At 42.9% G+C, this 12,617-nt stretch overlaps 1 protein-coding gene and 1 long non-coding RNA gene across 2 annotated transcripts in view; one reads left to right on the top strand and one right to left on the bottom strand.

Annotated features, from left to right (window-relative positions):
• Window positions 1-10,411, bottom strand: part of LOC142828022 (uncharacterized) — a 30,125-nt gene extending 19,714 nt beyond the window's left edge. The window contains exon 1 of the long non-coding RNA XR_012902930.1: window positions 10,276-10,411. This is a non-coding gene — a long non-coding RNA (uncharacterized LOC142828022). The remainder of the gene's footprint in view (window positions 1-10,275) is intronic.
• Window positions 1-12,408, top strand: part of LOC142828021 (usherin-like) — a 176,890-nt gene extending 164,482 nt beyond the window's left edge. The window contains exon 20 of the mRNA XM_075925196.2: window positions 12,170-12,408. Coding sequence (XP_075781311.2) covers window positions 12,170-12,408 — 239 coding nt within the window. The remainder of the gene's footprint in view (window positions 1-12,169) is intronic.
• The last annotated feature ends 209 nt before the right edge of the window (window positions 12,409-12,617 follow it).

The following is a 12,617-nucleotide window of genomic DNA, read 5'->3' as shown; positions in this document are numbered from 1 at the left end:
GGGGCACGGGCTGGCTACGGTTCCCATGCCAGGTGCAAGCCTGCCAGCACCCAGCCAGCAGACCCTGCACCTGGCACGGCTCGAGCCAGCCACCCGATGCCCCCCAGCCATCCCCCTCTTCCCGGGACCAGGCTGGCGGCTCCCAGGAGCTTGCCCGGGACCGCAAGAGGCGGGCACCCGCCTGGTCCAGTGCAGACATCGTGGACCTCGCACAGGAAAGCGACTGTCTAGGGCAGGAGAGCTGCCAGCCTGGCCACCCAGGAGCAGGTTTGCATGAAAATCAAGGTGGTCCACTGAGACCTCCAACCCTGAGCCCTGAGCTTAGAATGGCTGTACTGGGTCAGACCAAAGGTCCATCTAGCCCAGTAGCCTGTCTGCCGACAGCAGCCAACCCTAGGGACCCTGGAGGGGATGGACCAAAGACAGTGACCAAACCATTTGTCTCGTGCCATCCCTCTCCAGCCTTCCACAAACTTCGGGCAGGGACACCACTCCTACCCCCTGGCTAATACCACTACATGGAGCCAACCTCCATGAATTGATCTCACTTCTCTTTAAACTCTGTTCTAGTTCTAGCCTTCACAGCCTCCTGCAGCAAGTTCAACAGGTTGACTCTTTGCTTTGTGAAGAAGAATTATCTGTTATTAGTTTGAAGCCTGCTACCCATTCCTTTCCTTTGGTGTCCTCTAGTCCTTCTATTATGGGAACTAATGGAGAACTTTTCTGTATGCCCCCTCTCCACCCCACTCATGCTTTTATAGACCTCTATCATATCCCCCCTCCATCTCCTCTTTTCTAAGCTGAAAAGTCCCAGTCTCTTTAGCCTCTCTTCATATCGGACCTGTTCCAAACCCCTCATCATTGTAGTTGCCCTCCCCTCTCCCACCCTCTCTCTTCCCCTCTCCCACCTCCTTTTCCCAGTCTCCCCCAGTTTTGTTCAATAAAGAGAGATTCTGTTTTTGAACACAATTGTCCTTTATTTTGTACATCAGGAAGGGGGGCTAGAGAGGGGTAAGTGGAAGGAGGTGAGGGAGGACTGGGGTACGAGCCCCCGATGGGGAGGACTGGGCTGGCTCTGTGGGCTTCTAGGCGTGGAACCTCTCCTGCATCCCCCCAATTACCCCCTCTTCCCAGATGGCAGCCTGCAGCAAGTGCAGCCGGTCTGATGGCCGAGTGCTGTGATGTGCCCAGTGTGGGTACTCCGGGCAATCCAAACCAGGACTGCTTTGCAAGCGGGGCACCCCTGAGAACTGTCTGTCCGGGGTGGGGGTCGGGTTCCTTTAAGCGCAGCTCTCGGCTAGCCTGAGACAGCATCTCCACGCTCTAAGTCCTCATCTGATGCCCTGCTGGCACTGCTTCCGGCCATCCTTAACCCCGGGTCAGGGTCCACTCTGTGTGGACATGCTAGTTTGAATTAGCAAAACGCTAATTCGAACTAGTTTTTTAGTCTGGATGCGTTAGTTCGAATTAGCTTAGTTCGAATTAACTAATTCGAACTAAGTTAGTTTGAATTAGCGCTGTAGTGTAGACATACCCTAACATTGGTTCACTACCCTGCTAGAGTTGCCAGTGGAGGCTCCAATATCTCTACCACTGTACCTGGACCTCATTTTCCAGGATAAGGGTCACCTTAGGCTCCCAGACCTCCAGTCCCTCCATCTCATGTCATGGAGACTGCACAGTTTAACACTTTAGAATGGCAATGTTTAGCTCTGGCTTAAGAGCTACTCTTACCTGGACAAATGGAAGAGGTTCTCCTGTTGGTGTTTTCCCATGTGTGCCCCCTGTTACACCAAAATTCCCACTGGAGACCACCCAGGGTTACACTAGTATGGATTTATTGATTGCTTGAAGAAGTAACGCTCCACTATATGTATGATATGGTTAAACTAAAGAGACTAGAGCTGCTGCTTAAGGTTTAAACTAAAGGGGGGAAAGCTATCTCACACCCTCACCCTCTCCCACGCACATGTACACCCCTTCATTTATTCATTCACACACATTCATTCCTGCCCTCAGGCACTCACACAGGCATATGGGTTGCAGAAGGAGCCAAGGCATGTTGCACCGGAATGGTCTGTCTGCTGATCATGGTTGGGGAGCTGGTCAGCAAAGAGAGCTACTGCCACATGCTCTCTCCTTTTATTGCCTCTGTACAACTCCTGTGAGTCATCCACATTCGTCACCAAGGAGCATGCCCAGACTGTCCTTGATCCAGGTCCTTTGTTTGCTCAGCCTAAATTGGTTTGATGACTCATCTCCTGGTTCCATGTGCTCAGCCTTCCATTTTCTAATCCCAAACACACAATAGTCTCCACTCACACACACACATTCATATCTCAGAGGAGAATGCAGTTTAGAGCAAGTTACAAGCAAAGTGGCAGAGAGTTATAAAGATTACAAAGTTGCAAGGCTCAAGAATCACTAAGCCCGTGGTCCCCAACCCGGTGCCCGCGGGTGCCATGGCGCCCGCCAGGCCCTTTACATGCACCTGCGGAGCAATCTGAGCTGGCCCCGCCCCCGGGCATGTGGCAGGTGCCAGCCCCGGGCGCATGGCCGGCCCCGGGGGCGCCGCGCGTGCCCTTGCCGGCCCTGGCGCTGGCCCTGGCCTTGTCCCCGCCCCCGGGGGCGCTGCGCGTGCCCTTGCTGGCCCTGGCGCTGGCCCTGGCCCCGCCTCCGGGGGCGCTGTGCATGCCCTTGCCGGCCCCGGCCGCACTGGCCCCGGCCACGTGGAACCTGGGCAGCCCCTGCCCGGGATCGCAGCACATGCCGGTGCCGACCTCGGGCTTGCAGCACATGCTTGGTCCCGCCCCCGGTCACATGGCCTGTGAGCGGCCCTGTGCCCGTATGCACAGCGCGTGAGCGGCCCCGCCCCCACGCGCCCGGCAGCCCCAAAACGTTGGGGACCACTGCACTGAGCTTACAGTAAATTTCTGAACTTACAAAGCAAAGTTGCTGAGAGTTACAAAATTGCAAGGTTTTACAAAGATTACAGAGTTGCAAGGTTTAAAAGGCAATGCAGCTGAAACAGTTACAAAGCTTCAGAGAATCATTTACAAATCATCAGTAATTAAGTGATTTAGAAGACAACTGTCCCCCAGCAATGCAGTCAGCAGGAGGTTTTTGTTAGTCCGTATTTCATGTGTTAGCAGGATCTTAGGGTTTAGTGTATTTCCAGAAAATCCAGTAATAGCTCGGGCAGAAGCTTTTATGCAATACACCCATTCCCCTTATCTTGGGATTACCTCCTCCATTTGTGAATGCAAGGCCTGGCATCCTCCTCAATTTAGGGTCTATCCAGGTACTCTAACAATTCTACCTCTGGCAAGACATTTTCCTTCCAGTTTTCCAGCTGAAACCACACACAAATGCCCAACAACAGGTGCTGCACATGCTAGATGTGTGTAAAGCCCTTGCATTTTATACTGATTGCACAAGGCCTTTTAGGAAGTCTACCCAGCTCTTTGTAGTTATAGCTGACAGGATGAAGGGTTGCCCAGAATCTACACAACAAGGGTGGCACAGGGAGGAGGGGGGAAATTGTTCTCCTTGGCATCTGCTGATAAGTCAAGAAGCAATGGGCTTAAGCTGCAGAAAGGGAGGTTTAGGTTGGACATTAGAAAAAACTTCGTAACTGTCAGGGTCATTAAATACTGGAATAAATTGCCAAGGGAGACTGTGGAATCTCCATCATTGGAGACATTCAAGTGCAGTTTAGACAGACATCTATCACAAATGATATTGACTGTGCTTGGTCCTGCCATGAAGGCAGGAGACAGGACTTGATGACCTCTCGAGGTTCCTTCCAGTTCTAGTATTCTATGATTATGGATCTCCAGGGAGTATCTGGTCACAAAAAAGTTATTCAAAATATAGTTGCATAGAATATTAGGAATATTTGCATCACTCCCTGAATATTAAAATGAGTTTAGAGATGCTTGTCATTAAGGATTTCTAGTTAATTTCAGTGGTGCTGGAACTGTTTGTACAGTTGGGTGCTCTGAGCCATTGAACCAATCTGTACAGCTTATATATAATGGAAAGTATTTTCCATTGAAAAGGCCACGGGGTGTTGCAGCACCCTTATATCCCATAATTCCAGCACCTATGGTTCATTTTGACTTTAGATTATATACTTAATGCAGATTTCTCAAAGGCAAAAAGTGTAGGTGCTCAAAAGTTTTCAGTCAGGCACGGAGCTTATTAGGGTATGTCTACACTACAGAGGGTTTTTTTTTTTTTGAAAAACAGCTGTTTTTCTGAAAAAAAGTCACTTACGTCTACACTGCAGTTGTGTTCCTTCAGAAAAAAATCGAAAGAACAGGGGGGTTTTCCGACATTGGTAAACCTCTTTCTATGAGAAACAAGCCTTTTTGTGAAAGAGCTTTTTCAGAAAAAGACACGTGTGGACGAGGAATTGGGGGAAGAAAAGGAAAGAGGAAAAAGCACAACTGCCCTGGTGGCTACTCCACCCATAGTAATCACCAGGGCTCGACAAATCAGCTCGCCCACTTGCCTGTGGCAAGTAGATTTTGGCAGCTGGCAAACTGTGATGGGGTGGAGCCGCCCCGTGGCAGTGAGGGCGACCCGCCCCATACTTCAATGGCACCGGCCCCCATGCTGCATGGGCAGCACGGCATTCTGACAGTGGTCTGCACTGCTTGCTCCCGTGCGGCCACCCAGCTGAGCGGCATGCAGGGAGGCCAAGTTCTGGGACGGGAGCCAGAGCATAAGAACGGCCGTACTGGATCAGACCAAAGGTCCATCTAGCCCAGTAGCCTGTCTGCCGACAGTGGCCAGCACTAGGTGCCCCAGAGAGGGTGGACCAAAGATAATGATCAAGCGATTTGTCTCCTGCTATCCTTCTTCTGCCTCTGACAAACAGAGGCCAGGGACACTATTTCTATCCCCTGGCTAATAGCCTTTTATGGACCTAACCTCCATGAAATTATCTAGCTTCTCTTTAAACTCTGTTATAGTCCTAGCCTTCACAGCCTCCTCTAGCAAGGAGTTCCACAGGTTGTCAATGCGCTGTGTGAAGAAGAACTTTCTTTTATTAGTTTTAAACCTGCTACCCATTAACTTCATTTGGTGTCCTCTAGTTCTGCTATTAGGGGAACTAATAAATAACTTTTCTTTATTCGCCCTCCCATACCACTCATGATTTTATATACAGTACCTCTATCATATCCTCTCCTTAGTGTCTCCGCTCTGGGTTGCTTCCTACCTCTGCTTCTCCTTTCACATCCTTTGCCCCCATGCTCTGCTCTATGCTTCACTCCCCGTTTCCCTCCTGCTTTCTCTGACCTCCTCTGTCTCTCGTCCCCCTCCTCTCTACTCCACTCTGACCCTTCACTCCTCCGCCCACCGCCATTTTCTAGCTCGCTTCTCTGTTCTCCCCTCTCCCTCCATTACTCTCCTCCATCTCCTCTCACCTCTGCCTCCCTCCTCTCTTCTGCTCTCCTCTGCTCCCCTTTTGAATGCAGTGCTATCTTGCGCTGGCACCTCTCCTCCTGACATCAGGGATGCACGCATACTCTGGCCTCACCCTAAGCCCGCATGTGTGGCCCTGTCCCCACTTCTGGCACCCGTCCCAGGACTCAGCCCCCTTGCACGCTGCTCAGCTGGGCGGCCGTACGGGAGCCAGCGGTGCAGACCGCTATCAGAACGCTGCGCTGCCCTTGCAGCACGGGGGTCGGTGCCGTTGAAGTGTGGGGCAGGTCGTCCTCGCTGCTACGGTTGTCCTGATCATCCCATTCTCCAGGTGGTGCGCACCTGCACGGTGGGGGTCACACGGTGAGGGTGGTGAGTCCCTTTTTTGTCTGGCGAGTAGGGTTTTCTATAATTTGTCGAGCCCTCGTAATCAAAGCTTACATTCGAGATCAAATCCACCCAGTCTGGATGCTACCTTTTGAAAAAACAGATCATTTTTCCGATGCACTTTTGCAGCGTGGACGCTCTCTTTTGGAAGAAGTTTTTCAGAGGATATCTTTTCGAAAAGCTTCTTCCGAAAGAAACCTGCAGTCTAGACATCGCCTTAGTTTAGTCACTTTCTCCCCCACCTTCCTATTCCTGGTTTGTGACATTTCAGCAGACTAGAATTAGCTATGTGATGTCTATAACAGACAGTAATTGCTTATCCTATAGATTTCAGTATCAAATATTCAGTGTGCCTTAAACAATGTATACAGCTGTGTTTCATTAGCTACTGTGTGACTGAACTTACTTTTTGTAATTAAGTTTGTCTTTCATTTGCCCTTTTGTAAGATTGAAAAAAATCGTAAATTTAACATTTGTTTTTAAGAAACACCAAAACACACACTTGTGACTGCTGCCATTCACCCCAGAACATTGCATTAGTACTCCTTTGCTTTTGATGACAATTATAGGGTTCATAAGCTAATGTGTAGAAGATATTCTTCCAGCAGCAGCTGCATCTGGCTTCTTGGCAAACTCCTTACACAGTTGTATTGGTGGCTTTAGAGTTGCCTCTGGGTTGATAGGGGTAATGATGCTGATGGACTGTCTGGGCTGTCTTATGATCCTGGATGTCATGTTATTTTTTGATTACCATTTTAATTTAAGTAATTTTGTCCACTTTTCTCCATTTACAAATAAAGTCCAGTGCAAACCCTTTTGGAGAGCTACATTCCATTTTCACTAGCAATGCATCACTTGCTTATGCCTTTCACAAATTGGTTTTATGCACAATTCTAAGCAACAGTGTTAAAACAACCCATATCCCCTTATGCTGGTAATTAATCATGCATTAACTTTTCTCTCTCTATTAAAAGTAAAATATGAAGGCTTTTGCTGCTCGTCTGAAAACACACATTGTTTTGCATGCATGTACATAAGTCTTTTCATTGCGAATAAGACCCAAAGTGATTAAACAAGCTCTCTTAATATGTTAATTTATAATTTTAATTACAACAATCTTGTATATATAGTCATTAGTGAATACTAATATAAATATTTTTCTACCTTTTTATTCATAATGCATAAACCAATCATCCAGTTACTTCTCGGCAGTTGCCTGTTTTTGTTTCATAATACAATCTTTGTTCTTAGTTATGAATGCATTTTGTTCATTCCTGTCTTGAATAATCCCTCATTAAGCTAGTCACTTTCTGCTCCATGCTAAAAAGGAAAAATTATCATGCAAATGTGGCATGCCATATTAAAAAGCACATTACCAAACACTTTTGTTGCTGTCCTTCAATTAGTTTCCCTTCTTTGAATTTAATTTCATTTGTTGTTAAACTACTGACTTGATGTATGGACTCATGAATTTGAGGCTGCTGCCAAGAATGTAGAAGGCAAAAAATAAATAAATAAATAAATAAAAAATCAAAGACTCTTCAGAACGCAGCAGAGGCAAAACTGAAATGAATTTGTTTCACCTTTGACAATAACACTTGAACAGCATTGGAGTCGTCTGATGATTCAGCTTGGCTAATTATCCGATTATTTATTTCAAGAACAAAGGGGCTGTGTTACAATTATAGAAGTGTAAAGTAATCTGAGAAATTTGGTAATGACAGATGACTTAAATAACTTCGGAGATAAACAGTATCTGCTCAAATTTGTGTCTCTGAGTGTTCTCGGGCTGTAGCTAAACTCCTCTTTGAGTCTTGGAAAAATAGTAGAAAGCCAAAAGTTGCTGTTGTTCTCCCAACATTTCACTTGAGAAAGAAGCTCAAATTATTCTTTTGCCAGTGTGTCAAATATTCACAGTCTTTAAGGTATGTGTAAGTTGTATTTCTCTTGATTAAAAGCGTTTGGTTCAAAGCAATACTTTTTAATTGCCTAATGATATAAGTCAGTTCTTAGGAAAGAACCGCACATTTAGGAGTTCATTTGCAATATAACTGAAAAATTCATTGCATGGCAGTAAAACAATTTACTGTTAATTACAAGGAGAAGAATTTGCTGTACCATGCTCACAGATTGCCATGAATCATGCAGCACTCCTAGAGATTTATAACAGATGTGTAAGTGGGATGAATTAGCAGGGTTTAATAACAGAGACACAAATCATGCAGACTTCAAGGAGCTTTAATTGATATACTAGAATGTGACGGGCATGAATCACTCAGCCATTCAACAGCACTGTAACATATGGTCAGCTCAATATGCTGCATCTTAAATCGGTTGGTAAGTCGTTGGTTGTCCCATATGGTGGAAGCAATATATTTTTCATGATTTTTTTTGAATACTCTATTTTACATCTCTTTAAGATATTATTATAATACATGTTATTAAAAATTCCCCCGATACCTATTATGGATGCTTTTCATTTGTTTTTATATTAACATTTCTAAAAAAAAACACACACACAAAAAACCCACAAACCAACCTAAAAAGATTCTTTGGAAAAAGTCTAAAATGAGTGTCAACATCCATAAGTACAGTTGCTTCACTCATTTACTACTGACACATTTGGTACTGCTTGAAGTGTGCATGCAAGCAGAGCTTGTATCAGGAATGCTACAGCAACTGCAGGGTTCTGTGAACCAAATAATTCATACTGGTAATGAAATCAATAGTGGTCTGGCTTTGCATATAGTTTTACTCATTAACAACATTTGGAGACAAATAGGATTCATTCCATCCTGCCCCCCCACCCTCCAAAAAAATTGCACCTCCAATATTGTTGGCAAGTTCACAACTGCTCTGATTTGTATATGTTCCAGTATGAACCCTAATGGGACAGCTGTCAAAAGTGTAAGTATTTATATGTCTTTCACTGTGAATGTTACCTTTTAGAGGAGTAAAAGCAAGAGTAACACTTTGCTCCTGCAATGATCTTGAAAACCCGAAATAGCTAATTGTAGATTAATACTTATGGGTACAGAAACAATAATCTGTAATACACTGACAATATTTATTTAAACATCTGCAAGTATGTAGACTGGGTAATGGTTTTGTAAACGCATTTTTATTGGAACAGGAATTAGACAATCAGTGGGAAAGCTTTAGCAGTTGTATTAGTAAACCTGACACACTTGAGAAAGGAATATTGCATCTTTAGAACTGTGGCTGCCAGAATTTAATGTCAACAATTAAAATTTATTTTGATCCTTACCTAGTGTTTATTACTGTTTGTATACACAACAGACCTTACTAATACTGAGATGCTCTATTAGATGGAATTGCCATCTGTTCAAAATGAATTGCTGGCATCTGTCTTAGATTCTAAAACTAAAATATTATTTCAAACAAAAAAAATTAACTGCTCTTTACTTAGCAATTTCATTTTTGCATGTGCACTCACATACCTAGGAAAGGTTTATTTGTAATGACCTATGTAATAACATCTATATCTGAATATATGACTTTAATATCAGCTGTATGGCCCATCTGTCTTTACTGGTCTTTTTGGTGTCCCCCGTTACACAATAGCATGCAGCAATCATAGGCTTTTAAATATTGTTTTATCTTTACAATATTAAATATGTATTATAGCGCAAGACATTAAAACTACATAATTAAAATATACAAAATGTGACTTTGAATCTACTAAAATACAGTATGCTCATTATTTTGACAGATGTGTCTTAACAGAATGTGACTGAAAAAAATTAAATAGGTAAAATTATAGTCAATTTATCTTAACATTGTAGCTACAGGCACCACAGTGACACCTTTAGGAAAATATATACTGTATCTTTTAGTCCTGAATATTTTAAATTTTAGCTTATAGTACCAAGAAGGCCAATGTTACAGATTTATTTTCAGCTTTTCTGGGGGAGGAGGGTCTGGACTTAAGTAAACTAAGTCAGAACAGACTCTCACTGTGTGCAAGGAGGTGAATTCTCAAACACCAAGGACATTGTAGTTTAAACACTGATGTTATAGCAAAGACTTTCTGAAAGGCTAGGCTTCTATTCCATATATCACAAAATAATAAATTGTGTCATGCCAGTGTTTAATGCATGTACACAGTGCATTAACTATAACTGTAGTACATTTATTTGTGCTAGAGGAGACTTGAAAATGATTAAAAGATCAATACTTCCCTGTCACAGAAGCAAGTGTTACGATGCATTTAAGTAGTTAATTGCATAAGCCCCATAAAAGCTTCAAGTTTGGGTAGCGGGATGCCATAATTACAGTCCAAGCAACTGCCATTTATTAATGTTGGACTTCTAAGGGAGATTTGCTTGTTGTCATAAGTGTAGGCTGTCTGTGTACATTTTAGAAATAATGAATTTGAGCATTTCTGTTTTAACATCAGTAGGTTGAACCAGAGGCCTCAACCTCAGTACTCACATTTAAAATGCTGATGTACACCTAGTCTCCTCAGAGATGAAGTTTTGATTGTTAAGTCATGTTTTCTGTTTAAACCTCTGCAGTTACATTGGAATTCATTAGTGTTTTGCCCTACTTATGCAGGGAAAGCTTAGGACCTCACACCACAGTGCTTTAATTTTGACATAGTAAATTTCTAGCATAGCAGTGTGATGCTAATTAGTTTGTGAAGTCATAAATGATGTCTGTCGGAATGTACACCACACACAATAGCTGGTGGGTTTGATTTTGCCCCTTCATGACAAGTAATCATCAAGTTGGAGGAAAAGAAATAGCAACTTGTTATAGGAAAAGAAAATTATGTTTAATAATCGTGTAAAAGCAAGAATCTTTAAAAGAATGTCATTAATTCAGTCCAAATGAATGTCTACACAATCAACTCATTGTGCAGACAATGGTGTGCTGTGATGTAATTCATTAGATTTTGAACATCTGTCTTTTAGTCCAGATCATGTTATTCTGGAAGCGAGTTTGGTACCCATAGTCATTCTAGCAATGGTTTACTTGAACATGTTTGAATCATTTTCCTTCCAGGCACTCACAATGAAGATCCATTTATTAAATCTTTATTTATCAGACAGGGGAGTTACTAACAATATAAAATGGATATGGATTCCATTAATAAAGAACTATTGCAGCTGTAGACAATAGCTGATTACACGGCTTTGCTGAATCAATTTTATTCACACCTGTATGACCATCACTTCATTATCCAAACAGGTCATGCTGCCCTCCAGTGGCTTACTGTACAGCATTTAAAAAAAAAACTTCAGTGGTTTTATTTCATAATTTGACTGTCAAGTGATCAGCATAATTGTCCTGATTAAATAGGTGCCACATTAAATGTTCCAATATCGGGAAAATAAAGAAATACTATCAAACTGCCACAAAAAGGCAGTCTTTGTATTGGCTTCTTAATGTTCTATGGAGCACCAAATTTTAGACTAGAAAAGACAGTGTAAAACATTTAATCAAGTTGGAGGATTACCTGTATACAAGACAATGGTGCATAAAATTATGTATCTGCTTTGAGGAAGAACCTTTCATGGGAACAGGGAGGAAGTGCCAAACTGGTTATTTGCTAGAGTGCTTTCACTATGATGTGGGTCCTCAATACCAGTACTGGGGTAATGGTTGTGCTCTTGTTGACCAGAATTCATTCAGCTCATGGCAAAATCTTAATTTATCATGTACCAGAGTGGTAAAATGCAGTTAGGAAAAAGCTACTTAAGTTTGTTTTTCCTCTGAGCATAGGTCCCAACCATGTTCTGAGAACCCTCTGGCCTTCATGGAACCCCTTGAGAACAAAACAGGATTGGAGTCCAGGACTCTAATCAAGGAGTGAAAATTTAATCTGTTTTGTAGGAAATGATTCAGATAATTAAGAGCTTGTTTACACTATGGAGGAGATTGACCTTTCGGAGGTCAATCTTCAAGTGTTTGATTTAGCAGGTCTAGTGTAGGCCCCCAAATCAAACACTGAGGGCAGCCCCAACTGGTGTTGTGTACTTCTCATTGTGTGAGGAGTAAGAGAAGCTGATGGGAGTGTGTGCTCCTGTTGGCCTCCCACAATGTAGACACTGTGGTGGCTCGCAGTGTAGATGTTGTGGTGGCATTAGAAGTTTGAAAATAAAATGAGGCTTCTTACAGGGTTGAGATGGGGTGTGTTTCTTTTTAAACACCAAGAATCTTCCCAGCAATATAATAACATTGTATACAGGCTCCATGGAGGTTTGTACTTATTGATTGGTAGGCCAGAGACTGAGCTCCTCGTAATATATTATGTATATGAAATTAAATCCCAAGCACTCTGGACAGTGATACATAAGTAACGTTTTTTTTTTCCTACACATAGCTCCAAGAAAACTCTCTGCCCCTCTTCTTGAAGGAGTAAACAGCACAGTGTTAAAAATAAATTGGAATGAACCTGAGGAACTTAATGGGCCTTCTCCCATCTACCAGCTAGAAAGGATGGATTCATCTTTAGCTATATCCAGGGTAGAAGTAATGAAAGGAATTCGTTTCCGAGGAAATGGTTATTATAAATTCCCCAGTTCTACTCTCCCTGCCAATACTTACTTTACAGGTAAATGACTTTAAATTACTTACAGAATGTTTAAAATGTACTCTGCATTTGTTTTACCATTTATTATCTTCTATATCATTTTTATTGCTAGATCTGTAGATTTTACTTTGAGTGAAATTGTGTGATTGTTACTATGTAAAGACTATTTCAGTTGTGCTAAGTCTATAACTGAATGTGTGATTTGAAAGTCACAAATTCTCACAAAGAACCTCTAGAA

The sequence above is a fragment of the Pelodiscus sinensis genome, chromosome 3 (assembly GCF_052426305.1).
Source record: "Pelodiscus sinensis isolate ZL-2025 chromosome 3, ASM5242630v1, whole genome shotgun sequence".
Taxonomy (NCBI): Eukaryota; Metazoa; Chordata; order Testudines; family Trionychidae; genus Pelodiscus; species Pelodiscus sinensis.
Note: the sequence above shows the minus strand (reverse complement) of the source record. Positions and strands in the feature narration are given on the sequence as shown.